This window comes from Neopelma chrysocephalum, unplaced genomic scaffold (assembly GCF_003984885.1).
Source record: "Neopelma chrysocephalum unplaced genomic scaffold, ASM398488v2 Primary Assembly neopelma1_62, whole genome shotgun sequence".
NCBI lineage: Eukaryota > Metazoa > Chordata > Aves > Passeriformes > Pipridae > Neopelma > Neopelma chrysocephalum.
The window spans coordinates 3,107,273-3,135,157 of record NW_020897719.1 but is presented as its reverse complement, the minus strand read 5'-3'; the positions used below and the strand labels follow the sequence as shown (position 1 = coordinate 3,135,157).

Here is a 27,885-nt window from a genome sequence, read left to right as displayed (position 1 = left end):
AGCTATTGATAGACAGTCAGCAAAGATGCAAACTCACATTTTCTACAATTTTTTTCTGGCTTTCAAACCTATTTCTGGGAATGGGGCACATTTCTAAAGTAGACAAAGATTCTGGACAAAGAACCCATGAAGTTTTGCTTAAATCACAGTAACAAATTATTTCAATTAAATAATCTTTAAGTACATTGAATGCATATAATGCAACTACATAAAATGTGGGACAAATTTGCATAAATTTCAATATTTGTGTTTCACTGGATGTTACCATGTAAACAGGATGTAATATTTACTCACTATAAAGCCCATATTAAGGACGTTGAACAACAACATTTTTCAAATTGCAATTAGTTAAAGACTAGGGAAAAGGCAAGTAGTGCACCAGTTTCTTACAGGTGCAAAACCAGCCTATTGAATTTGCACAGTAAAAAAATATCCCTGCAAGTGTAAAACCTGCTTTAGCCTGTGAATTTGGGCACAAGGTAGATACACAACATTTTTGTTATTTGGCACCAGTTCTTGGAAGGTTCAAGGGCACCGCAGAGCTTTGCCATCTCCCAAGTGAGGCACTTGTTGGCACTTACTTACATTCCTACGAACCTAAAATTTTGCCAGAAGGCAAGGAATCCTAGTCTTATTGACAGCCCTTGAAACCTGCTAGCTCACCCCTTCAGCCTGAATGAGATTCCCCCTACAGGAAGTTCCCTCCCTGCCTCACCTGTGGGCTGAAGCACAAGCCCTCCATCAAGTGCTTGGGCAAAGGCAGCTGAAGACAAGAGTATTTGGCATTGGCCAGAATATGCTCCCCAGCATGCCCCAGTGGCACAGCAATTAAGAAACTCCCCTGGAATGCAGCCATTCCCCACCAGCTTGCTGGGGCAGCTTCCTGATCAGAGGTTTCTCTGAAATCCACTCCCACTTCTCCTCCCACACTGCTAAGGAAGCCTCTGAACCTTCAACTGGGCCGTGACTTCCACTAGGCAAAGGGCATCCAGAATTATGCAGTTATGCAGAGCAGAGGAAGAAATAACCTGTCTTCAGGATTTCAGCCTTGGAATAAGTAGGGGTGGAAGCATCCCTATCACAGGGGATACACACCCTGTTGTGTGTGTCAACAAGGTGCCTTTTGACACGAGTCAGGAGGAAAGAGTAGTTCCCATCCAGATTTCATGCTACTTCAGATGATTAACAAAAAAACCCAAAAACCAAACAGGATATCAATTCCTTAACATTTCATGCCTCTGCTAATTTCTTCCTCTATTCTTCATTCATGCAAAGCAAATGAGAATCAGTGCAGGATATCTGGTCATACCATCCCTGCATGCTCATGGCACATTTCCAATCTGCAAGGTAAATCTACTCCATCTATGATGAAACATGGTGCTGGTGGTTGCTGTAAGGACCTACAAACTGCTGGCCATGCTTTGGACCATCCACTCTTTTCTCATTTTCCCCTAACTGCCAGCAACCTGCTAGGGAAGACTTGGAATTGGGCATTAGACAAACCAACCAACCAGCTGAGATGAGGGACAAAGACAGAGAAGGGTACGGTGTTTGGAGAAAACAATATGGAATAAGCCAAATGGCTTAGAAGTTCAGGGTTATTTTACCCTTTGCTGTACATGTTGATCCATCAGACTTATCTTTCTTCTCTCTATCTAAAGTGTATTTGCAGCTTTGACCCAATCTTTCCAAGTTTCTCTTGGTTCCTGAGAAGGGGCATAGTGTAAGAGGTCCAGAACAAGAAGATGAGGCTGTTTCTCCATTCACGTGCCAGTAAACAAATTTACAGGCAGAACTTAGCATGCATTATATGACATTCAGTCAGAATTTGTACCCAATATGGATTTGGTACAACATTTGGAAGATTTTTTAGAATCTGTCAGCTAACTTAATTTAATAAGTTCTGGAGCTATTTAAATAGCTCTAAATGTAAATAGAACTCTCATTAAAGTAATTTTTTAGTAAGAACACCAAGGAACTTATTGCATTTAAATGCTGAATGCACCACTGACTCACGTATAGACCATGACAGGTTCACGTATAGTACAGTCCGCATATGCAGCTAGCAGTGCCATGCTGGTGACTGCAGAGAGTAGGTGTCCCAATTGCAACTGCAATGCAAACTGTACTGCAAACTTTGTTTTTAAAAGTGCTTCAATTCACCCTCAAACAAGTGAGAAGAAACATCTAGGGAATGTGAGGGTGGGATCCATCTCATCCAGCCTGACATATCTACATCAATGAAGTTTAGAGAGTGATTCATCTGACTAAAAGTAGATGCCTGCTTTAAAATGAGTTGACTTACTTTATGGATAATATTGACTGTTTTGACTAGATCCCCATTGACCATGACTCCAGGCCTATCAGCTGCCTCTACCCACTCTAAAACAGGAGAAAAATTCAATGAGTTTGACTGAAGGCTAGGGATAGTCCAGGACATCATCAAGTAAACTAGTAGTTAATATAGACTGTCTTCCAGTTCTCATTGTAGAGGAACTATTGATGATTCTACAGAGACGTCACCACAGCAGAAATTATACTGAGATAATATACAGTCATTAAATAGGCATTAATTTTTAGAAAAAAAATAGCTAGAAAGGAATGATTTGGTGTTTAAATTCTTCCATAAGTACAAAGCTATTTTTTTACAATGTTGTTTTATAGTGCGCATATATATACCAACCATTCATGAATATTCGCTAAGAACCAACAAAGTATTTTATGTAATCAAAGTCCTGGCACATTAGGAAGATTGTATCTTTGATAGTTTTCAGATTATATCACAGGCTTTAAATTTCACTCATAAAAAGATGCAGATCTTGAAATTTGAAAGCTATTCAAATAGAAATTATTTTCTTAACTATGGGGAAAGAGACTTATTAGTTACAACTTTTTTTGTAGAAGCATATTCTTGTGACCAGCATGCGAGTGATGTTTTTATTATATGCACTGAATACGGCATGGTTTTTGGATCATAGGACCTCTTCTAAAACAAAAATGAAGAGCCACATAACTTTTCTTACAGAAAATTTAATCCAAGTGCTGAAAGCTGATAAATATTTTTTTTTCCCCATTTGGCAAATCTCATTTCCCCTTCCCCATACTTTTAATAAAATATAAGCCAGCTTGTGGATTTGTTAACATACCACTGAGCAAAGGAAATGGGTGTCTATATTCTAACAATTTTGTCACAGAGAGAAAGGCATTATCAAACTAATGACAAAATGCTGTATTTAAGACAAAATACAAAAAACATTTTGTAGTTATCAAAAGTTAAAAATAAGCTGGATGTTTTTCTTTAAGATAAGGATTATGTTATCCATTCCCTTATTTTTGTCCTGTTACCTATACGTGTGGAAGTTGCTAAAAAATTGTGAATGATTACACCAGAAGGAAAAATCATATATTCCATTAAAATATGTATGAAGTTTATTAATTTTTAGTGAGACATAAAGTTCATACTATTTCTTATAAAATTTATAGAATTTGATCAGTCATAAAGAGACAGATTACTTTTTTCCCAAGCACTATGTTTAGAATCTTCATACTTTTTAACAGGAAGACACTAATGTAAGTTAGCTTTTCATTTTATACAGTTATCCTTGTAATGCATAGTTCCACTTACAGCCCTGCACAACACAGAGTACAGCAACATCACATTCTCATATAGTTTTGCTAATGCTGAAGTTAAGCTGAGTGTTTGGAGATGGGAATTAGTAACAGTTAGAAGACAACTATGATTTAACTCCAAAAAGGTGCCAATTGCAGTCATGTACACTAGCTACCTACAGACAAGTATGAACTAAGCAGATAAGAAACTCACAAATGAAAACAATAATTTACAGTCCTGAAAACAACAGGGCCATTCCAAAACATCTGTCACTTCCTGCTACCTCCAATCTCATTTTAGGACAATAGGAAGGAAAATGTCCCTCAAAGCAATCCTGATGAATCATCCTCTTAGGTCTTTCACGTCTTCAGTAGAGAAGCCTGCACTCTTTGAAAACAGATGCATGCTTTTTCAAGTTCAGTATTAAGAGACAGATTCAAAAAATTCCTCAGACAGACTGTAGGATTCTTCATTAAGTGTGCAGTCCTCAAATCAAAACTCAGCTGCTATCTTTCAGTGTTGAAATGTGTACGTTCCTCACCTTTGGCACTAGAGCTCTCTGAGAACAATAAGGGTTCTAGCTGGTCTGCAATGGTAAACTATTGCCATTCACCGGTCTGTGCTTCTCCTCTGATGGACAGGTTGGACATGATCGCTGGAGGTCTGCTAGTTCAACTTCTCATTCAAAGCATCACCAACTAAAGCACGTTGCTCAGTCAGATTTTGAACATCTTCAATATTGACTGAAAGCCCTTTTCAGCATTTCATTATCCTAACAGTGAAAATGTTTTTCCTTATATGCAGAATTTCCTGTATTGCAACTTGTGTCCATTAGCTCTTCCCCTGTCACCATACAACTCCAAGAAGACTTTGGATCTCTTTCCTATATTTGCCCCATCGCTCATACACATGCACTCCAGCCTGTGTGACCTTAGTGACACTCTGCTGCATTCAAAACCATATGTCAAGGTCTTGTGCTAGGCAGCATAAAACAGTATTCCAGAAGCAATCAGTGCCAGATAGAGGGGAAAATTACTTCCCGGGACCTGCTGGTTACAGGTTGCTAGTATAATCTGGGATGAAGTTGACCTTGTTTTCCCCAACCGCCAACTCATGCTCATTGTGTGCACCAGTACCACAGGTTGCTTTGTAAAAAGCTGCTCCCTAGTCAGTTTACCTCCAGCACATGCAATTGCAGGGGGTTACTCTGTGCCCAATACAGGACTTCCCACTTGTCTTTCCTGAGCTTGGTGAGACTTCTGGCAATGCATGCCACCAGCCTGTCTTGGTCCTTCTGAATAACAGCTCTGCCCTCCCGATATCAACTACTCTTCCCTCATCCACAGAATGAGTCCATCTTACAATAATCAACCAATCAGGTTGATCAGGGGCAACTTGCTCTTGGGAAATTCATGCTGCCCATTTCTTATCAACCTCTTGCACTTCATGAGCTCAGAAATGGTTTCCAGGAGGAAAAAATCTTCTGGGAGACTGAGGTTAGACTGCTTAGCTTGTAGTTCCCTGGATCCTCTTTCTCAGCCTTCTTGAAGATGGGTATGACATTTGCCTCTTTCTTCTGTCCAGCAGGGACCTTCTCAATCACCATACGGAAGCTGATGGGCACACTCAGAGTTACATTGGCTAGCTTTTGTATTTGAGGTCAGTCAAGAGTGTCCTGCTCATCCATATTGGCCTTGTAGCACATTTGCTCATCTTTCTGCAACTCATAATGGATGAATTTTGTGTTTTGAGGAGGTTATTCTTTATAATCAACTAGCTGTGCCAGGGCAACTAACTGTCTCTCATGTGATCCTGCCCAGCAGATCCCCAAAAAAGTTGAAATTTGCTCTTTGGAAGTCAAGACTGGCAGATTTAATATTTGTTTTACTTGTTTATCTCAGGATTTTAAACGATACAAACTCCGTGCTGCAGCCAAAGCTGCCTTTGACATATACACCCCCATCCAGTTTGTTCATGAGTAATAAGTCCAGCCAGACCATCTCCTCTAGTTGCTTCACCAATCACCTGTGTCAAGAAATTGTCACTGGATTTTCTGCACTTAATCCATGCTTCAAGTGCTGACACACATTTGGACCCTGGTGTTCCCTAGAACAAGAGCACTTTCACTATCTTGACAGCAGAAACCTCACCTGGCCTTCAAAATCTGAATATCTTTATCACCTGCCACAGGACTTTCGGGGAGTAGGCTCCTTTAGCATAGCTGTAGTGCTGAGAAATACTGTGTCCCTGATGCAAAGGGCTAGTAACACTTCCTCAGAGTAAATGTGATAAGGAGGTTAGAAACATGGTGCCAAGGCCTCTTGTGACAGGTGCTACCTTCATCACCCCTGCCAAGGGTAGGAGTGGACAAGGAGACTAAGGGGACACTCTTAGGTTGTTAGTGTTAGCTATGGAAATGAGCAGAGCAGTCTTATCCATGTTGAGTCCTATCCACTCACCAGCATCCGAGGAACACACAGTACTCCACAGCTCATCAGTGCCAAAGGCAGGATGTTTGCAGCCACTTCATGTAGGATTTTATCAGGTGAAACAGTGCTGGAGATGACTCTGTGTTGCCATATTTCACTTGCCAATGAGCTTCCTCGATAATCTCATGTGCCCAAGAAGTCTTGACATAGTGAGGGTTAAGAGCTGCTTCCTTGAGGGAGGATTTCTTAGGAGATGGCCCCATATTGATTCAGTAATGAAGGGTTTTGTCAGTTCACAGCTTCTGCTGAATATGGCTATAGAATTCTGAACATAATGATGTCTTCATAACTTTCCAAGTCTGTAATTCTGCTGTTCAAGATCCTGAACTCTCCTTGTTCTGAAATAATGATGGATTGAACATTTATCAGAAATACACCACCTTCTAAGGCAGTTAAGGCTCCTGGTTTGCACAGCAGATGACAGGATCCAGACTTTGTAAGTTATGCTGAGTGAAAAGTAGCCTTTGGAAGAAGACTTGTAGAGGCACATACACATCTCGACTGTCTATTAAACAGAAAACTCACTCCCTGTGTGAAATTCACTGTAGCACCTCAGCACTGTCCCCAAGAGAAACTTGTGTGGGTTGCTTCCTGAATCATATCCTACACAAAAGGGGAAAAAGTCTCTGAGCTTTAGTAATGGGGCCTGCATGTGCCCTTACAGGGTAAATACAGATGTGGGCTATCACTTAAAACAGAACCAGGATTTTCTTCAGTGAAGGCTCTAACTTTTCAGCTAATGTATTCAAAGCAGGGAGATGACAACTCTTCCACCTGAGGAGGATTCCTCATCATATTTTGAATAAAAGGACATAACCACCAATCAGGATAGCACTCTAGGCTGTAAGTCCCAAGTAAAACAGGCATCTGCAGACAGCAGTATCTCTACTTAAAAAAGCTCCAGGGCCCTCTTTTGCACAAGAATTTTTTCACTATTCACTTCTGAGTTTTGCAGTTCCCGTTTTGGGGCAATTATCCTGTCTGCACAAGGCAGGTTACACATCTAACTTAAAACTGCAGATTCTGCTGCTGATTGACTACTACACAGCTTTTTGAAGCACCACAGCCAAGCTTCAGGAATGTCTGGGGCAGGATGTTCAAAGTTCTTCACCTACAGGTTAGGTACTGTGCAGCCCGGATGATTTTTTTTTCATCAGGGCTCAGATTTTCCTTTTCCTTCAGGCTAGAAATCCTATTCTTTTGGAAGATGAGTTGCTTTTCAAGAATGTTCCCTTTGTTCTTTTCATCGATAAATATTTGACCGTGAATGTTAAAGGATACTCAATTTGGGCTTTGTAGTAAGAAGCTGGAATACAGTCTGCATATGGGCCTCTGCCACTGAAAACACAGCCAGGTTCATGAAATGGGCCATTTAAAAATTCTGATTTTTCTCTTGAACCAGATTAACCACTTTAAGCCTATTCTCATAAATAGAAAAATTACTTTTTTTTTCCAGCACTTAGATTTCCCCATCAGTATGTCACATTTTATTGGGAATTGTAGGTCCTGTAGATAACAGAGTCTCTGCCAGAAAGCATTTGCATTCTTAAGCCAAGGTCCTTCAGTTATCTCCATGCACAACTTTATACATGAATAATCCCATACTGTTATTGATGATTTCACAAATATAAGATTAAGAGATGTTTTTAGATTATAGGAAAGTTCACCATAAACAGGAAAACACTGTGTGAAAACATGGTTTGGTGTCAGTTGAAGAATCATGTTTAATGTCTCCATATTTAATAATTAGCTGTTTCTGACTTTTTCCCATCATTATAAACAGATAAAACTTCAAGTAGCTATTTGGAGAAAAGATAAATAATTGTAAAGGATTTTCAGCATTTTAAGTGAAATGAAAAACTTTAATGGATGTCAACTGTATGTGAGGCATCAATGGCTACAGTTAAAAAAACCCGTGGTGCTGCCCTCCCAGTTCAGTCATGGCAGTTCTGAAACACGTGGCTTCTTTGATTTTACATGAAACGCTGAACTAAGGCCTAGTTTAGAAGGAAACTGCAGTAAAATGAAAGAAAATTCTATCATAACAATAAGTGCTTTATACAGTATTTCTTAGTTGGATGAGAAGCACAACAGTTGGGCTGGAAGAGTATGGACTTTCACCTAAAATCTGAATTTTTTGCTTTTAAAAAGAGAGGAAAATAAGTTATCTTGTTTCTTCATTTCCATTCCCAACTTTCCATATTCTCTGCTCTGGCTCACATAATAAATGTAGATTCTTTTTTATGTCTTATTGTGAAAAAATAAGATTTTTCACTGAAGAACATGAATTTACTTAACTTTGACTACTCTGAGCTTGTCCCAAGGTCTAAACTTCTTTGTTCATATGCAGAGGGCATTTGACTTGTCCTTCTGGAGCCTCACAAGGCTTTCAAGAAATTCAAGGATCATATCTGTACTGGGACTGTTACACATGATGAACCATTGGGTTGTTCTGCAGAAACCAAGCCACCAGCTGTTGAAAAAGAGGGGGAGGTGATGCTGCACTATTCTGGGCTCCATCCCAACCCTTTTCCATCACTGGAATGATGGCATCCATGGTGCACTCTTAAAAGAGCTACCTCTCCCCATTCTTCTAAAGCATAGCATAGTTTGATATGATTGACATGGAAAAGGGGAGGGTTTCTAATTGAAAATCAGCAGTTAAAAGGCTGTACTTCTTTTTCAGTTGCTTAACTTTATTGTTTGTAACACAGAATTATTATCATCATGGCTAGGCTTTGTGAAAAAAGATTTGAGAAGGATTCTATCCATGCTTGCTACAAGCACGCTGGTGGCTAAAAAGGCCAATGTGAGATAGACAAGTCTGGTTGCAAAATGCACAGCAGAATGACTCCTTAGGTGGTATTGGCAAGACACGGTTCTTTCTGTGTTGTCTTTTCTCCTCAAGAATGATTCTGCACGCGTTCTCAAAAGAAGCAGCAGCGTTATAGATAGTGTGTGTCCATGTCTCCTGATTGGAGGCCAGAGTAGACCAATGATTATAATTTGGAATTAACTGCAATTTCATACTCCTCTCCATACTTATGGGGCAGTCATGAATCTCCAGATTGATGTGCTATAGATCCAATGCCAAAGTATTGCTGAGAGGAGGTTAAAGAAGTGGAAGATAAAAAGAAGGCTAAAATGGATGAGATTTACTAGAAATTAAAATGTGTCTAGGGAAGAGCAGCAGTGGACAAGGCAGTGTTTTGGAACTTCAGCACTCAGATTTAATGTTGACTGAAAACATTAATCTTACCAAAATCAAGCCTGTGGCATATGTCCTCTGTCTCTCTCTCATCTATATGAAAACATGCAGGAAACATAGCCATTCCTGCAATACCCCACATTTGCAAGACTTTAGATGTGGAATCTATTTCATCTATGCATTTATTTTAAAGCTTGTCCACAGAAAAATGGGGGGGAAGTATACAGGTATAGAAAATCTAAATATAGATGTGACATGGTCCAAAAGATTCTATATTAGATTCTTCATGAATTGAGGATTGAAACTTACTTCCAAATCTCAGTCTTGAAAATATCCAGTAGGCTCTCTTTATGGATATTTAGGCTCAACTTCTCTCCACCCCAAGGCCTGCAGACTCCAAATTTTAGGTCTTAGGATGCAGTGCAAAGTTTTGGGGCACACAGGCCGTAAGTTTGAAACACAAGGAAAATATAATGGGGTTGCTATCAGCCAAAATGCCCTTGCTAACTAATTTTTGTATCATCTGTCCATCCCACAAAGACGTGTTTCATGTAAAATGAAAGTTAAGTTTTCTATTTCTGTTTTTTTCAAAACACCACAAGATGACAGTTGTACCCCACCTGCCCTGAAAAAGAAATAAAGAGCGCAGTTAACTATTTAGCCAGGTGCACCCCTTTCAAAATGCCTGTGGCAAGTGGACTAAGCAAACTAGAGGAAATATTTGTCAGAAGAGCCACCACTTCATCATCCTTTAAGAGCAACAGGGAACTGGTAGCTGTACCTAACTGCCTTGACTTCAGGTTTCTTCTACTCTCTCATCAGTGAGAATAAGAGGGACAATGTTCTGTCCTGCTGTTGGTATCTGAATGGTGTGGATGCTGGAGCCTTTGAGGATGGAATAGAGGAAGAGGGAGCCCTGCCGTTCTCTGACTCTTATTTCTACATCTCTTGCACTGACACTGCCCTTCATGCAGTGAATCTTCCTAGGTAACAAGTGCCTTTAAGAGGTAACTTCTTTGTCTCGTAAATTTTCAGCTGAATCAATCTTCATCTGTGTTGCAGTACAGGTGTGTGAAATGCTAATGCCAAGAGGAAGGAAGAAGAGGATGAAGGTGGATGATATGCTTCTTTTTGGAAGCATCATCAGTTTAAGCTATCTTAAACAAACTATGGAATAACTTGCTGTTACCTAACCATTAGGAGTGGTTCCAGAATTTGCTTTCAGTTTTGAGCATTTAGTGCATAATTGCAGAAAGCCACTCTGCTGCAGGATGAAGCTATTACTGACATTCAGAAACTAGTTAGTCGAACTGTTAAAAATTCACGAGCTACTAGCTTGGCAAGTCAACAACTGCATTAGGTTAGTGATATCAATATGTGAGTTATTTACCTGCAGGTTTTCAGCATCACGGATTTGCCCAAAATCTCAGTTGTTCCTATAACAAAACAGCACCATAGGAGACCCATGCTGTTCAAGAGGAGATATGGATACTGTGCATGCCTCAGAGGTGATCCCATGAAACAACTGCCTCCTTAGTTATATTATATTTCATATTTTGAGATGTGAGCCTTTACATTAAAACTTGTCCAATGAAAAAGACAGAAGTTGTCTGTTAAGATTTTTCTTCCCTAAAGGTTTAAGGGGCTCTTAAAGTACACAGAATATTTGTCCCCAAGTAATTTTAAGTAAGCAGAGTCTTAAGTTAATACATAATCTGGCACACAACCCAAGAGCTACTTCCTGTAGTAGCTAGTTTGTGGTAATGACATGTTATTTCTGTAGACTGTGTAAACTGCTGGCTCTGTTTTTTTACTTCAATAAAATCTGTTTGCATAGCTTGTACTTCTCCTTTCATTACAATTAGGCCAGCAGAAGTTCAAACAACAAAACTTTATTGTTCATGTCTGCAAGTTAAATAACCACTGCAAAGTATAAAATGTTTTTAAACCAATATAACAACATGCAAAACACTGCTAAGTCGTACTGAAATTACAGTGTACTTTAAGAAATGACTGATGTGCAAAGGAGTAACATGAGTTCCGTCACTTGTAATTCTCCCATCTCCTCTACACACACTCTTCTTTCTTGTCTAAGTAAGTGGTGCATCACAGAGTATGAGAAAGAGCTTAGCATGGCTAAATTCTAGGATCAAACACTATAGATGTATATACATTCAAACTGTACCCTGTATCTTCTATAGAGACAAAAAAATTGTATTTTCATGTTAATCTGTCTCTTCCACATTTACAAAAATGCTGAAAAGTCATTTTTTTAGAGATTAAGATATATATGAAGTATTTTAAAGTTGTAAACCCTTACTAAAAATTAACTGGCAACACTGCTGCAGAATATGAACTCAGTGAATTTCTTTGCAATTATCTTTACTTACCATCTTTGAGTAGTGAATTGGCAGAAGTTTTGTCCAAGTAATTTTGACAGGAGTGAAATATGATAAAGTGACCTGTTTATCAGTACTTAAATCCTGACTACTTTAAAATCCATAAGACATTATACAGAATACTAGTACTCTAGTTTTGAGAGATGATCCAACATTTTCTGGGAAATGACACTCAACTCCTGGACCCCAGTTCCAAAGACACACATGTGGATACAAACTCTTTTTAGGTAGTTGAGTCCAGGTCCTGGAAGAAGGTCTGGGAGCTGTGAATTGAAGAGCTCCTGTTCTCTGACTGATAGGTGAAGGGCACCAGCACAAAGCAGAGTGCACACAGTGAGGCTTGTACAGTGCTGCGTTTGATAGTTTGTGCACAAAACATGTCTTATGAGATAGCTGGCCTGCAGTGGCCTCTCCTGCCACACCCAGGCTCCTGTACATGCCTATTTACTACTTCCTTTCCAAATGGTAAACTTCCTATAACTGCATTTCCATTTACAAAGCTGTGGGTTTTAATATTTATTCCTACTCTGTATTTAAGGTCAGCAAGCTTTATTAAGGCAGTAACAAATTAACTCAAAATACCTTTGGCCATTGGTGGCTTTGCTTCAGCTAATTTTAAAATTTGTTCCTAACATCCAGTGCACAGCCCCCTGATGTGGCACTGGACAAAGGTGAGAAACCCAAGAGAAACTTTTTCATCAGACAAGATACCCATTCTAAAACCCCTAGAGAGCTGTGGTGTTTCAATGCGCAGGACAGCTTTTTAAAAGGCCAGTGACTGCACAGCATATGTCTTGTGCTAGTTTTGTCATCTACCAAGACAGGGGAAGATCTGTTGGACTACGTGGAAGGCCATATAAAATCCTGACAATTTTTCCTTCAAAAATTTGCAAACATCGCATCCCCTCACTTGCCATGAAAAGATGGTGAAGAATATTGAAGCTGCTTCAATGATTTGTTTGAAAAGTGCCCGTTTTCTCCAGCTGGCATTGAACCACTTGCAGGCATACGGTAGGAGTCAGCTTCACCGACCTCCATATCTAGAAACAACTGGTCATTGAAACCATCAAGAACAAACAAAAAGCCAGTCTTCCTTTCTGCAACTTCCCTGGGATCAGAAGAGCATCAAAAAGCAGACCTTTGGTGACTCTTCACTACAACCAATGTTCACTGTATCATGCAAATACCTAGTGGAGTATTTAATGAAGAATTTTTTTCTGAACAATACTATAACTTCAAGCCTAAAACTCTCAATTCTACAGTAACTACGCTTATGAAGATCATATACCAGAACTCGAAACTCTTCCCTCTCCCACAACTATAGGGGTTTTTTTGTTATGCTTTTGTTTGGAGGCTTTTTGTGTTCTCCCCTCCCTTAAGTAAGAAGTGTGTAACCAGGGAGTAGCCCTCCACATTCTAATTACAAGACATGTCCCAAACATTTTGTGACAATGACATGGGGAGAAGGCAAAGAGAAATGAAGCAAACAGCTGTGTAAAGCTCTTCTATGACTCTCAGACCTAACTGAGGCCAGAAGTACCACAGTGAGAACAAAAAAACCCTTAACATCATGTTCAGTAGCCATTCATCAGGCTGTCCCTTCTTAAAAATTAAACAAATAAATAATAATAAAAAAGACAGACAGTACTTACTAGGTTAAGCCTTTGTTAGCAATGAAGCCACCAGAACCTCTTGAGCAGTGATTAGCAAACTAAGTAATCCTTTGGGAATTCTCACAGGACATCCAGCTAGTTGACAAAACTGTTCCAGTCTTCCACTGTGATCCTGCAACAACAGTTAGGACTGAATGTGGTGATCATAGCTCTGCCTAGCAAAGGAATACAGTTCACACACTACTATAGAGACAACTGCTTCAGCTACTCAGAGCCCTAAACCCATTTGAGGAATCTAGAACTAAGAATCACCAGTGTAAGGCATATTTTTTACTATCTGCATTAGAAGCACAGAACTTGTTACCTTCCTTTGATATACCGCCTCTGTATTGGGCAGTGTTATTCTGAGTAATTCACATTATACTGGAATAAGCTGAGCTTTTTACAGGATAGCTGACTTTTTGTATTTCAGTCCAGTGTACAGGTATTTTGCAATCACATTGCATATAATGACTATAAATGCAAACAGAGCCAAATAGCTACTAGGATATGTTTTCAGGATTGAAATTCGATAGGGCTTCAGATTCCAAGACACCTCAATTGAAGATATGCTGCTTTTTCTGACCTTAAAACTACTTGAAGTTTTCTAGGCCACGTGTCTACCTCAAGCTGTTGTTTTCAAAAGAAATTTCCAACAAGAATGTAAGTGTGAAACCGAGGGAGAAAAAACCTCCCATTTTTACTCACGTACAGAAAATACCCTCTTAATGTACTTGAAAAGGCCTGTACTTTGAAGAGAGAATTTAAAATTTAGTGTGAGAGTAGCCTTTGAATCAGGGATATGCCTTTTGGCCAGTTTTCCTATTGAACAACATAATAAAGCAATAAGCTTTTGAATCTCAAGCTGCACATGCACAGCGAAAATAATAATAAAAAATATATTAAGAACTAGAAGCTGGGTTTTTTGAAAATGTTGTGGTGTCAGCAATGCTGCAGGTTGGCCCTTGCAGAGTTCCTTCTACCTGAGGCAGCAGCAGGAACTACAGTTCAGGCTGGGGCTCCACTGTGCTCCGTGCTCCCTCTTCTGGCACCCAGGCCCGCGCAAAGAGCCAGCAGCAGCCTCGGGGAGAGGGTGGGATGGGGGATGTTGGGAGCCTACAGCAAATGCATCCTGTTGGGTACACACCACTACGATTCTGTCTTTATCAGGTATTTACACAGAGCAGCGAGTTTCTTGCATCAAACTGGTGGCCTCTAACGAAGTGCTTCTCATTTTCTGAGTTCCAAATCCGAGCCTCTGGAAACTAAATGCAGAAATATCCAGGAGTATCTACCATAAGCATGCAGACTTCTCATCACTGCAAACGTTCTGAAGAACAGAGCATCCCAGCAATCTTGCACTAGGAAAGCCCTAATAATGCAGACAGGACCACAGCATGTACCCACAGTTCAAGAAAAGCCTATCACTGAATTTAACATAGCTCTAAAATTATAGCTAGTACTCCTATTGTTGAACGACATCCACCCTCAAGTAACCTGTACATTATATTCATTGAAACTGTGCTGTGATTAAATGAAAACCAACCCAATTTAGCAGCCATTCTTTTATTGAAATGCTCAGTGCCTTAGCTTTCTCAGCATTGTAGTGATGATAATGCTACTAGCTCAGAATTTTTGGGAACTCATTAGTGTGAGCATTCAGATACTCTACTAATGATTACTCTAGGAAAGCCTGTAACAAAAGCAAAAAAAAAAAAAAATCTGTATTCAGATAAACATTTAACACAGATATAGAGGCATAACTTTTCTATGTTTTTAATTTGGTGAGCAGTTTCCACCTCAAACCAAAGGATCATGCATTACTAAAAGCAATCATTTAATTAAGGACTATCATAATACACATACATGATGTCACATAGCTGAAAAACTTAAGCAATTAGCACTGAATTCTTCAACCTTAACTTTTATATATGTTGAGTTTGTATGTAATCATATATACACTTTTATGTTCGGTTGCAGACAAAAACTATTAGACTTTTATTTAAAGTCAAGAACTCTTTGGCAGATAAAAAAATAATAAATCGAATGTCCATGTATTTTCTTCTATAAATAAGTAAATTGATCCTGATATGAACTTGGCTGCAGCTAGTTACCCAAACAGGAAAAAAAATTAAAAAACATCTTTGAAAGTTTAATTAGCATATTTTGGCAAAAGAAGATGATTCCTTAGCACAATACTTAAACGACATGGGGAAATCTGCACTATCAAAGACTTACTGAAATTTCTGTATAGTATTCCAATTTCTGTATAGTACTGCAAACATGATACAAACACCTGGATTAAGGACACACACCTCCATTTTCAGAAGTTCTAAGTGCAACTAATTCCAATGGAGCACCACGCAGGCCCTGTAATAGCTTGGCAACCTCTCAAAGGAAAAACTGTGACATTATTTAATTCTCCTAAAACAAAGGGAAGAATGAGCCTAGACTTATTAAAATGGAGGTAACAGATGAAACACAATTATTCTAAGAGTTTCCTTCACAGATAGGCTTACTTTACTTTTATTATCTTGTAAATCTAGCCAAACTTGTAACATTAAATAAAAAAATAATCTATTTTGACTTTGCAAAGTAACACTGGAGGAACTCAGTGAAGGATGAAACAGGACAGGAAGAAGCTTTATTCTGAAAGACCATACTGTAAGCTTAGGGCACTGTTGTTTATGCTGGGGAACTTACTACACACAGTCTGTGGTGCAGCACTGGAAGCTTGTGTTCAATAAATTGGAATACAATATTTAGACAATAAAGATTACAAATCAAGTGTGAATAGCTGCAGGACCAAATATTCCCGAATCAGAAAAAGATGGAAACAAACTGTATGGTAACTGCCTCTAAGGAGATCCGTATCTTAAAGTCACCTGTGACACTGCTGAAAGCACCTACAGGGGGTTGCCCCACTCAAAATTATCAGATTTTTCCTCCCTTGATTAAGTCCACATTTCCTTTCATCTCCCTTTTTACTTCTTCAGCAAGACTGCAAGGATTCTTCCAGCTTCTCACTGTTCTCCAATACATGCTAGCGAGTCTCATGGAGGGAAGAGACGTTCCCCTAGGCCGGCAGTTTCCCCACTCTGCACACAAGCTAGATAAGGACAAGGCTAAGTAGACCAGCCTGTGTAACACGTTTGAACACGGCTACCCCAAATATCCACAGACTGCACTTTTGCCTCTTGGTAAAGAGTTAGGGGACTATGCTCACTCTGCTCTAAACCGCATTATGTGCATCTCAGCTCAGAACCAGATACTGACCTAGCTCTGTGCATTGACTGCTCTTAAACCTAAGGACCCTGGGAGCCTCGGAAACCCCAAGATCAAAAATTGACAGAAGATATAGGAGCATATATGCACTCCATTTCTGCTACTTTTTCCTAAGCAACTTATTTTGCTTACGAAGAGAGCTTGCAACAAGATTCTGGTAAGAGAAATCTTATGTTAAGGCTCAAAATGCAGAAATAGTAGCAGCCCAGACCAATAAACATTTTTATGACATCTGGAGATTAACAGTCATAGATTCCCCCAAGAGCTTCAAATGCTATCATGTTACTCAAGCAACAGGAACTGATACTCGACTACATTTGATAGCCCTTTATATGTAAATGACTTCAAAAACTGTTTCTCATTAGCTTTTTTTTCAATTATGTTAGACACTGTAGCTAAAAGGCTAAGTCTTATGTTTTAAGTGTGATTTTCAAGTTAGGTGTCCCATCAGCATTGAACCAATGCAATAAGTTTGAGGGCTTTTTTTTTAGTTAGTCTGAAAGTAAAAATACTTCCTTTATTTGGGCAATACAACAGCATTGAATATGATGCCACCCATCTATCAGCAGTCTTTAAAGCCAAATCTCCAGATTAAGCAGATCAACAGACACACTGAGAATTATAACTAAATAACAATAAATTTTCTCATTTCAAAGTGCATCTGTGGGTTCTCTCTGCTTTAAGATCTTGATTTTAATAGACTGCCTAATTTCAATGTTTTTTGATTAGTATTTCTTTTATTTACTACTTAAGTTTTCAGAAGTGTTTTTGCAGTTCAGATTACACTGAAATGCATAAATTGTCACATGTATTCTCTGTTCACACATACACAGTTGCATAAACTACTTCCCTTTTCATTTCTTCCTATATAAAAGCTAGGTGAGGCAACTGCTTACTCAGAGAAATTTCTACATAATTTTAGCTACTGTTGACTGTCAGTTGAATTCGTAAAAACAGAAAAATGAGACAGTAATACTCGACAAGCAAACATCGCTGGCAAATCTGCAATACTGAGAACTCTCCTACTAGTAGGATTTCACCACTTTGACTTCTAACAAACATTATGAAGTTACTAGTCTTGGTTTTGCTTTAAGTTAACTGAACCTTTCCCATCCATGTGTGCACTATAATTCTTACTCTACAAAAAGCCTTCAAGTCTGAGCCAAATTTAACCTGATCGTTTCTGTATTTCTGAGTACGGTTCCTTTTTAACATTCAGAAGAACTCTCTCAGTTTTGCATCTCAATCAAACTTTCACACATTCAACCAGAAACATGAATCACACTAGTGCTATTTCAGGGAACAGTGTACAGCTATAGTGGCAGGGGGAAGTGTGCCATCTACCAGATCACACGAACACAGAGGTAATAACAAAGTAATGTCTGAAACAGGTAATTTACTAAGTGCAGATATATTTTTTTTCTTTGCAAAAAACTTGTACCCATTTGCTGTCAGGAAATTCATAACTGTTGTGCTACAGACCAATGCTTGTTAGAACACCAAAACATTTTCTGCCATTGAAGCCCTAATCTCCATTACAGTTATAACTTAAAGCAGCAAATACTTTTTGCCTGCAAGAAAAGAATATGAATTTGGTAATCTTCCTAAATTTACTCTTGAAGTATTGCCAACCCAGAGTGTTCAGAACACAGAAGTCGGGACCTAGTAAAGAATCGGGATTTCAAAAGCACTGCAGTTTTGAAATCAAGCATTCGTGTATTTATTTTTACTTCTCCTTCAGCTGCATTTAGGGTTTTCCTGCTTTGTTCATTGCACAACTGAAAGCCCCTCATATTTGAAGTGGTTTTAATTTGAAGTTTAGATGACCATAAAATTTACTGACTCCAAACGGTGGACCTTTGTGAAGAACAGCAAATATCAGAAAATTAAAAAAATTACAGATAATATTTTAAAAAGTGCTTAACCAATTTACTTGATTATTTTCAACATTGTTTATGTAGCCCAATTTTCCTTCTGTTTTATTTGCTAAGTAGTAATATCACAAAGTTGAAATGAGGAAGGCGCACAACATGTTGGAAGATTTAGGAGTGAAGTGTTATATAAGTCCTTTAAATAAACAACTTAAGAATTTGGTTCTTTTCAATGTAAAAGCATTTTCAATTTTATTTTTTTAACATTATCTAAGCCAAGCCTTCTGGAATATTTAAGTTCCAGTAACTGTAGTAAAAATTGTTTCCAAGTGTGCAGAAATAGCCTACAATACTGTACATCCATTTTCCCACCTTTGCTGTGCTGATTAGCATTTAATTTCACGCGTAAGACCTTTCACTTATGATTTAAGAGTGTACCATTGAAGACTAGTCACTTATGGTCTATACTAAGCAGCATCTTTAAAAGATGCTAGCACAGTAAAACATAATAAAGAATTTTAAAATATTATTCAGTAACAAGAAGTAGGACTAATACCTAGCTGAGTAAATGCCCCTTGTTGAAGCACACATTTGTCACAGCAAGCTATCCAAACAATGAAGTCTTTAGCCCAGCATATACCATTAACTCCATCACTTTAACATTTTTTAATTAAATACAGTTGAGCTGATTGTCACTCAAATTTGCCAGATCTGGCTTTCTGACCCTTTCTCTTCTACCAGAAACTCATCCTGTAATTCTTGTGTTTATTTTCAGATTGCACCTATATTATACGCTGTCTGCAGCCTTGAGAGTGAATTTACTGGATTCTCTACTCCATCTAATAGGCTGCATTTTCAAAAAACACATATATAACACTTGCACATACATACAAATAAAATCAACTTCAGTTTCTAAGGATTTACGGTTTACTGTTTAATATAAGTAGCATACAGCTAGTGATACTAGTTACTCTAATGAAAATATAATGTTGCCACAATTCAAGAGCAGCACAATGAAAATGGAAATGAGCAAGAATATTTCACCAACCGGAAAGCAAATGCAGAGTTAGTGGCACACTGACAACAGCAATTGTGGCCTGCTCTCTGCAGAGCAGCAATATGGCAAATAGGTATTAAGCACAAAATTAGGTATTAAAAATTCAAGAAAAAAATTTGAAACTGCAACACAGGATACAGCTGCTAGAACAGAACGTTCACGTAGCACAGCTATACTTTAAAAAGCCTCTACCAATAGACAAGACAAAAAAACCCTCACCCAACCAGAACCGGACAGTTACAGTTCAGTTATTGGACCTGTCTGTCTGCAAGAATTCCACAACACAACACTTACACACTGAAATTCATTGTATATGAATGTGTATTTATAAACAGTGTGTAATACTACAGGTTTTATTTTACACTTAAATAAATTCAAATTGCATTGAAAAGTACTATACAGAAACCAATAAAAGGATTTTCTTCCTAAATAGCATATTTTTTTCCTTTTTCCCCTATGTTTAATCGCTGACTCTTTAATATGCAACAAAGTATTTCATAAATCCTTAATATCAAGGTAATTTTGGTACACTTAAAAGTTATCACTTCCACCAGAAATAGGTCATCTCCTTTATTTAATACCATTAAAATGCATGCATATTAAGACAAAGCAGATAACAGTCTTAATGCACAAGCCCGTTCTCTACCTCAAAAAAGAGGGGAGCCCCCGTCAACAAAAAACCAACAAAACCGATGGTGGAATACTAGAATCAGCTTCACAACCTTATCATCAGGGTTTTCCACCTGTTTCAGCTATAAGTCGAATAACCAAGCTATAAGAACCAAGACATCGTTAATGTACAACAGTAACTATTACCAAGCTGGCATCACAAGATCAGAGTCCAATACAGACATTTTGTACCTTGGTGCTGGATAGTGTTACTTGAAGCATCAAGCTAATAGCCGGTTTATTCATAAGGAACGCACTAAAATGAAACAAACAGTAATTAAGTGCTAGCAGTGACCTAGTTAGCTACACAAGGAGCTCGATCGTCCTGTCACTTATTACAGGTTCGCCGGAATCCGACAGGCGCGGCCCCGTCCGCCCGTGCAGCGCGGGAGCGGCGCGAAGCGCAGTGCCCCCTGCGCGGGCAGCCCCGGGCTGCGGTCCACTCCGCGGCCGCCTGCCGCTCCCGCAGCCCCCGGATCTCCGCAGCCCTCGGATCTCCGGGAGCCCGGCCCCAGCAAGGGCAGCGCCAAGGCCGCCTGCCTCGGCCTTCGCCTTCGCCTTCCCCTCCCCCGCGCCGCAGCTCCGACAGCTCCGCGCTGGGATAACGCAGCCTCTGACTCGCTCGCTGCTCGCGTCCCCCTTCACCTCTCTCTCCTCCCTCCCCCAACGCGCGCGCTCGATAGAGAGTCTCCTCTCGGCGGCAGGAGGGCGGTGAAATCCTCCGCTCTCCTCCCTCTGCGCTCCGTAACGCGAACGAGCCGCCGCCTTCTGTTCCTCAGCCTCGGCCAAGTCGGCGTTTGTTGACAGGCTCTGCCGGGCACAAAATGGGGCTGCCGCTTCCATGGGCGCCGCCATTTTGTGAGGAGCCACCGCGCTCCCTGCAGCAGCTGCAGCATCAGTCGCGGCGGCCGCGGCAGCCCAGGCGCGCCGGAAAGTCGGCCGGGGTCTATGTAATAGTTGAATAAAGTGACCCCGTCTAGGGAATCCCCGGCTGACAGTTACGTAAGGGACCGTGCGCAATTGCTGTACTTAGCATGGAAACCCACCTAGTCCTGCTACGCAACTTGCCTGTCCTCCCCTCTTCCCGCTCTCCTCAGAGCACCCGGGCGAGCAGTGACTCACCTGTGCCGACCGCCCCTCAGCGGAGGGGCGACCCCCTGCTTTTATGGAATTTTTAAAGCATGATTAAAAGACACGTCCCTCTTGGAGGGAGGTTTAGCTGTTTATGTCTAAAAGAGCGATGTAGCCCCCCAGTCGCTTGTTTTAAACCTCTCTCATTTGTATTATCCTGCTTTTGGCAGTCTTATGCATATTGGTGCTGAAATAGCAGAAGCTGAGAGTGTCAGAGACAGGAGCTGCAAACCAGGATCTGCTGTAGGTCTAATTTTAGAAGAAAGGGAGGGGGAAAGACTGTTAATGCTACAGTGAATAAGACACTATGCATTTCATGCTCTGAAATCCACACACCACCGCTCCAGCCAAATAGAGAGGGCAACTTTCAATACGGAGTATTATTTTGAAACAGAGGTACTTCTTGCCCCCCTCTCCAAAAAACTGTGAACCCAGAGCCAATCTTACAAAGCATCTTACCGTATTTGTCTCTATATTCAAACTGAAACAGCACTCAAGTCCAACAGAAAAAAATATTCTTTGAAAAAAAAAGTTTTATTTTCTGAAGTCAGCACTTGGAGTAAAAAGGAATTATAGTTTTCCTTCTTTAAGTGTTCACTGGGGGCCATAACGTGCCATTGATTTTAAAGCACAGGCCCTTACTGGCTTTAATGAGTTCTGCTTAAAAACCCCCCTATCCTGTAGGCCCAATCTGGCCCTGAATTTCAATGTACTGGTTGTGAGGGGCAAATATTCCTTCAGAGTCTCTTAAACTGGAGCAAGTACTCACCTGTGGCTCTGTTTGCATGCCAGGGAAGGACAAATGCCCACCTGGGCACCGCCTGCTTTATCCGAGGAGCAAAGGTTTGATGGAAGACACCCTTTACCCCATGGGCCCTTTATTGCTCCTGTTTACCCCAGGTGGCACCGAGCTTAACCATGGTTGCTGTGCAGGTCTTTCACTGGGCTCCGCTGTGGAAAGAACGTCAGGAGATGAGTGTTTACAAACACTGCGCACACCACAGGCAGAGGGGAAGCGGCCTGCAGTGCCACTGGGGGCTGCTGCACGTCCAGGGTGGGGGCCAAGACCTTCCCCTCCAGTACTTTTGTGCTGCGTGTTCCATTCGTCAATGTACAGAAATATATGGGCGGCTTAGATTGCATACAGCAGTCCTGAGGCACTTTGGTTACAGGCCGTAGTATCTCCAAGAGAAAGAAGGAAAAAAAATATTTATGGAGTGAGCCAGAGCTCAGGCCCCTGCTGGCAAATCTCTTCAGGGCACCCCCTGCTCGGGGAAGCGCTCTGTATACTCCTTTGGAGAGTTTTAAACCCCTCACGCCTCAAAATGAGGGGTTCCTGCTGCTCCCCCCCCGCCCCCACCGTGCCATCCGGGGCGACTTCCTGCCCTTGGAAACACCTCAGTCCGGGGGACTCGGAAAGTTTTCTGAAAGTCTACATCCACCAGTGCCCCCTTCGCTTGTTGTTTTCTCTCCCCTTGAACTCAGGGCGTTGGGTTTAGTCCAATTAAAAAATTCGGCCCCGCTTTCCAAATCCACCTTTCCCCCCCCCCCCTCCCCCCCCCCCCCCCCCCTCCAGCCGGCAGCCAGCGGAGGGAGGCCGGTCGGCGCGAGCCTGGCACGGGAGGGCCCCGCACCGGCCCCGCGCCCCACAACAGCCGGTAGTAGCCGTTTTTTTCCTCCCTCTTCTCCCTCTCCCTCGCCTCTTTCCGCCCGGCTTTGTGTGAAGTTTGCGGCACATTGCAGATGAGCCCTTAGCGGCGAGAGGAGCCTATTGTTCCCCGCCAGGAACTGCTTGCTGGGGCTGTGCTGGCTTTTGCCTTTGGAGCTGCCTTCTGCAGTACCGGCAGCGGCCTCCGGGGCCCGCTGTGTCGCGCTCTCGTCCAGGCAGAAGCACGGCGGCCTCAGATCTTTTTGTCTGAGCGAGAAGAGAAGTGAATCCCGCTGCCGCCGCCACCGCCGCCGCCGCCGTAGCTGTACAGTGTGTGTGTGTAAGGGAGCGAGCGAGGGAGCGAGCGAGCGAGGGAGGGAGATCGCATGGAGCCGCGGCTGTAACACACACACACTGTCAATACCTCACTCCGGCTCCCCCCCCCGCCCCACCACAACAGTAACCCAATTCATTGTGTGATCCAGCAGCACCATGTTGAGTCTCATGTGCAGGCTGGATCGGCTGGGTTTGTGGTGCTGAGAGAGGCAGCAGCCGCGGGAGGAGGAATTTACTGAGAGGTGCCCCTCTCCCTCCCTGCCTCTTCGCCCGTGTGTTGTGTGGAGACAGGACTCGCAATTGCCACACTCTCGGGGCTCCCTTATTCCTTTTAAACTTTTTTTTAAACAAGCCCCTCTCCATGGCTGATCCCCGGCCGAGCACGGGCACCTGGGTCTCTTAAAGACAAGGAGGAGCCGGGGATTGTTGTTGTTGTTGTCGGCCGTTTTTTTTTTAAATTGGATTTTTTTTTTACGAGAACCTTTTTTATTACAAAAATGGCAAATTCGACGGGTAAAAACCACGCAGACCAGCGGAGAAAGGGACTCGCTTTCCTGGACGAGCTGCGGCAGTTTCACCACAGCAGAGGGTGAGGAAAATGGGGAGATGGAACGGGAGGGGGGGAGGCTTTTAAACCGACCAGATCCAACTTCCAGCCCCTTCCCTGAAGGACACGGCAGCCCTAGCGAGGGGAGAAAAGGGGGCAGAGCTGACAAGTTGTGGTGTTTTGTGTGTATCTCCTTTGGCAGGTCTCCTTTTAAGAAGATCCCCGTGGTGGGTGGGAAGGAGCTGGATCTTCACGCTCTCTATACCAGAGTCACCACTTTAGGCGGATTTGGGAAGGTGAGTGGAAGTTTTAATTTGGGTTTCCCTCCCACTAACCTCTTCCCAAAAGTCTCCTCTGACCCCCGGGGGTGGCGGGGGGAGCCGGGGTGGCCGAGAACCGTCCTATTTAAAGCCGGTTATAGAAGGTGGGGGGTGGAAGGAGGAAGCGAGCAGACAGGCAGGTTGGTGGCTCGGCCTTGTCGGCGGAGCGATGAAGGGGGATCCGGGGGTACAGCGCACACCCCGCTCCTGCCTCCCCCGCCTCCGCCGGACCCCCTCGCCCCTGCCCCCCTCCCCAAGGCAACGAGAGGGGGGAGCAGGGAGCTGCGGGCGGCGAGAGGAGGCTTCTTTCGGCTGTGGTGGCAGCTCTGTGCGTGTCTCTCTCTCTCTCGCATAGGGAAAGACAGAGAGGAGAGAGAGCCTGAGTGCAGTTTTAGTGCAACTCAAAATTAGCGGGCATGTTTAACATCGATAATCGGCACGGAGCATGGGCTAGGGAACGATCCTCGCAGCCGGGGGGGGGCCGGGCGCTGCCCTCCGAGCCCTTCCCGGGGAAAAATAACAAAAGGGGCACCCAAGACGGTGTGTAATCAAATAGCCATCTTTAGGCTTCAAGGCTGGGGACAGAAATGTAGGCCTCAAAAGAAAGGCCTCTCTGTGTCTGTGGATCTGTGTTGGGGGGACCCCCCGGGCCGGCGCCCCCGCGCCCCGCAGCCCAGGGGGCGCCCCCGCAAGCACTTCCCTGCATTATTTTAAACTTCTTTGGGTTTTTAACGGACCGCGTTAGGATTTAAAAGGGGGCGACAGAGGGACTCCCGATTGGTTATTGTCCAGGCAGTAAAAACAAAAACAAACAAACCCCAAAACAATACCAGCCTTCCTGGCCGTCCCCCCAGAAAAAAATTATGTGTATATTAAAAAATAAATGCATTAAGAGACCCGTGAGAAGCGGGATTATTCCCGAAGAGTGAATACTACCCACTGTCAATAAAATACATGATCCTAAATCCCATATACATTTGTGCTTATTTATTTTTATATATTTATCTATTTGCTTCATTGCAGCATGTGTTTTTTTGTGATGTTCGCTGTCAGCAACATGTTTTCGTGTACGTTGTGTATCTCGGCCTGTGTGTTGTTTTTGACAGGTATCAGAGAAGAATCAGTGGGGAGAAATTGTAGAGGAGTTTAACTTTCCCAGAAGTTGTTCTAACGCTGCCTTCGCTTTAAAACAGTATTACTTGCGGTGAGTGCTATCAAGCTGTTCCAGTAGTATTTTTGAGTGTGGGGTTATATTTGGTTTTCAATGTGTGCAATAATAAAAATATCCCTGCTCTTTAAAAATGCTATAAAATAAAGCAGAAGGAACTTGTAATTTCTTACTGGTCTGGTGCAGTGATCAGTTAAAGGTGATTCTGTTTCTTAGTTATTTTGATTTTATATCTGCAAGCGTTAAACTTTGAAGGGATCCCAAGCATACAAACAATATATGTCAGAGCCTTTTTTTTTTATTGTTTTAGAATGACGATACTAAAGGACTGTTACTAAGAGATCGTGTTGTTATAAAACTTAGGTTAATTTTTGGAGCACTGAAATGTGTTGGTATGTGTAAACTTGTTTACTACTCAGTGGGGTCAGACATTGAATGCAAATGCATCTGCAGGAAGGTAAACTGCTTTGGATAAATTATATTGTTATCAATTACTAGCAGCATATATTTTTTGTTTCAGAGTACAAAGAGCTAAATAATTTTTTTATTACTTGAAAAATAAATTTTTGCAGGTTTTAAAAGTAAGATTACGTTCCTTGAAATGATACAGGTTATTTTTTTGTAATACAGATTATTTTTCAGTGTAGCGTGGAGTTCATATTGTATCTTTTAAATTACTGTGTGTGGTATTATTCAGTTACTAGATTACTTTTTAAAAAGAAATTATTTTTTATTAAGTTTTGGTGATTTTTTTGTGGAAGAGATTTTTAAAGGATTGTGTATATAATTGTTTTAGATGGTATATGTAGACATCTGTATTTCGTTTAGAAGGGAGTTTTGTGAACATTGGTTAAGGAATGTAATTTTCTGTTTCTGCATTATAAATATGATATTTTTTCATTGAAATTAATGATAATATAGGTGTGTAATATGTACAAAAGATGTATGGACTTCTGGATTTCTGTTTTGGTGAGCTGAGTACACACAGGCTTTATCTGTTCTTAGTTGGGCCTTCTGAATTAGGAAATGCAGTAATTGTACAGGTGCACTTTCTATTGGTTGTCCTAGATTGACTTCCAGCTTGAAGCTGTAGAGTTCATAGCACAGTGGAGCAGTTATTGAGTTACAGTGATGTCTGAAAAACCTTAGTCAGATATTTGTAGTTACTGAATTTTTCTTTTTTTTTTTTTTGTGGTGACATATGATTGCTTTAAGATCCAGATTAAGAAAAGAAATTACTGTTGTTAATATTTTTAGCAAAGTTTGTGATTGGTAGCAGGCCTAGGCCTAGGAATTAAGTGGGAAGCTTGCTTTAGGATGTCCTTCCCTGTTGCTTTTTTAATCCTCCCCCCCTAGTATTGAGGTAGTGTTGCTGAAGATTTGTCATATCATAGAAAGCAGTTATTTCCTTTTTGAGCTTTCCTGTTGGACTATGTAGTTTGTTACTAGACTAGATTTTACATGTAATTTGCAAAATGATAGTTTTTTTTTGTTTTGTTTTGTTTACCTTTTGCTTTCTATTTCTGTATATATTGTAAATATTGGAACAGCCTAACTTTTTGCAGAAAAAAAATGACATTTTTGTTTTCATCTTACTTTGAAAACCTTTATATGCTGGGACAGTTAACACAATTAGTGTTAATTTAGTCTTCTAATAACTATTAATTTTTAATAAGATACTACTTCTTAAATTAGAGTCAGACATACAAAAATGTTATTTTTATTATTGGCATGCTGATATTGACATTATTTGAAATACAGTGGTTGAAAAAATGTATAAATACAAATAATTGAAAGGGCTTTTCCTTATTTGGAATTTAGGACAAAAAGTTGGTAAATGGTTAAGATGAAGAATCTTTAAAAATGTCTTACCATAATCTGTGTGATTTACTTAGGCCATTCTGAAATAAGCTATCAGGGTTGTTGGTTTTGGGGTGGACTGGGTTTTAGTGGTGGTTTTGGTTTTTGTTAGGTTTTGTTTCTTCTGAATTGCTGCTTTGCTCACTGTTGCTTCTCACAGTTGGATGTCAACTGTTTCCCAGCTGAGTTCACCTCTTTTCATGTGCAGTAGTAAGATTGTATGTGCATGTGTCTCTGCTAGGTTAACATTTGTTCAGCTTTAACCTAGAAGGTTTAAGGGGGACGGTATCTAGGTCTAGGAAAAGAATACTTTAATGGTAAATTTGTTACAAGGGTCTAGTTTGTCTATGTTGAAGAATATAACCTGAGGTTTTTTTCTACTGCAGTTTTTGAACTGCTGAGCAATTCTCCTTGGGAAAAAAAGTGTTCCTCGTGAACCTCAAGTATGACTATAATCTTGGCCTCGCTACTGTAATGACTTTGCAAACAAAGTCAAATTGAGGCCTATCAACTTCTATATCAATTTTTATCCAATTGTGTGTCATTTGTACTGTAAAGTGAGGAATCTATGTGGCAGATGGGACCCTGTTGAATTTGGAGGGATTCAATGGTGTGCACCTACATGAATTCATTTG

General features: G+C 41.0%; 1 protein-coding gene across 1 annotated transcript in view; it reads left to right on the top strand.

The window, feature by feature from the left end:
• The first annotated feature begins 22,964 nt into the window (after positions 1-22,964).
• ARID2 (AT-rich interaction domain 2) overlaps positions 22,965-27,885 on the top strand; it is a 103,044-nt gene continuing 98,123 nt past the window's right edge. Inside the window, exons 1-3 of the mRNA XM_027682193.1 lie at positions 22,965-23,944; positions 24,105-24,198; positions 25,329-25,426. Coding sequence (XP_027537994.1) covers positions 23,853-23,944; positions 24,105-24,198; positions 25,329-25,426 — 284 coding nt within the window. The 5' untranslated portion in view covers positions 22,965-23,852. The remainder of the gene's footprint in view (positions 23,945-24,104; positions 24,199-25,328; positions 25,427-27,885) is intronic.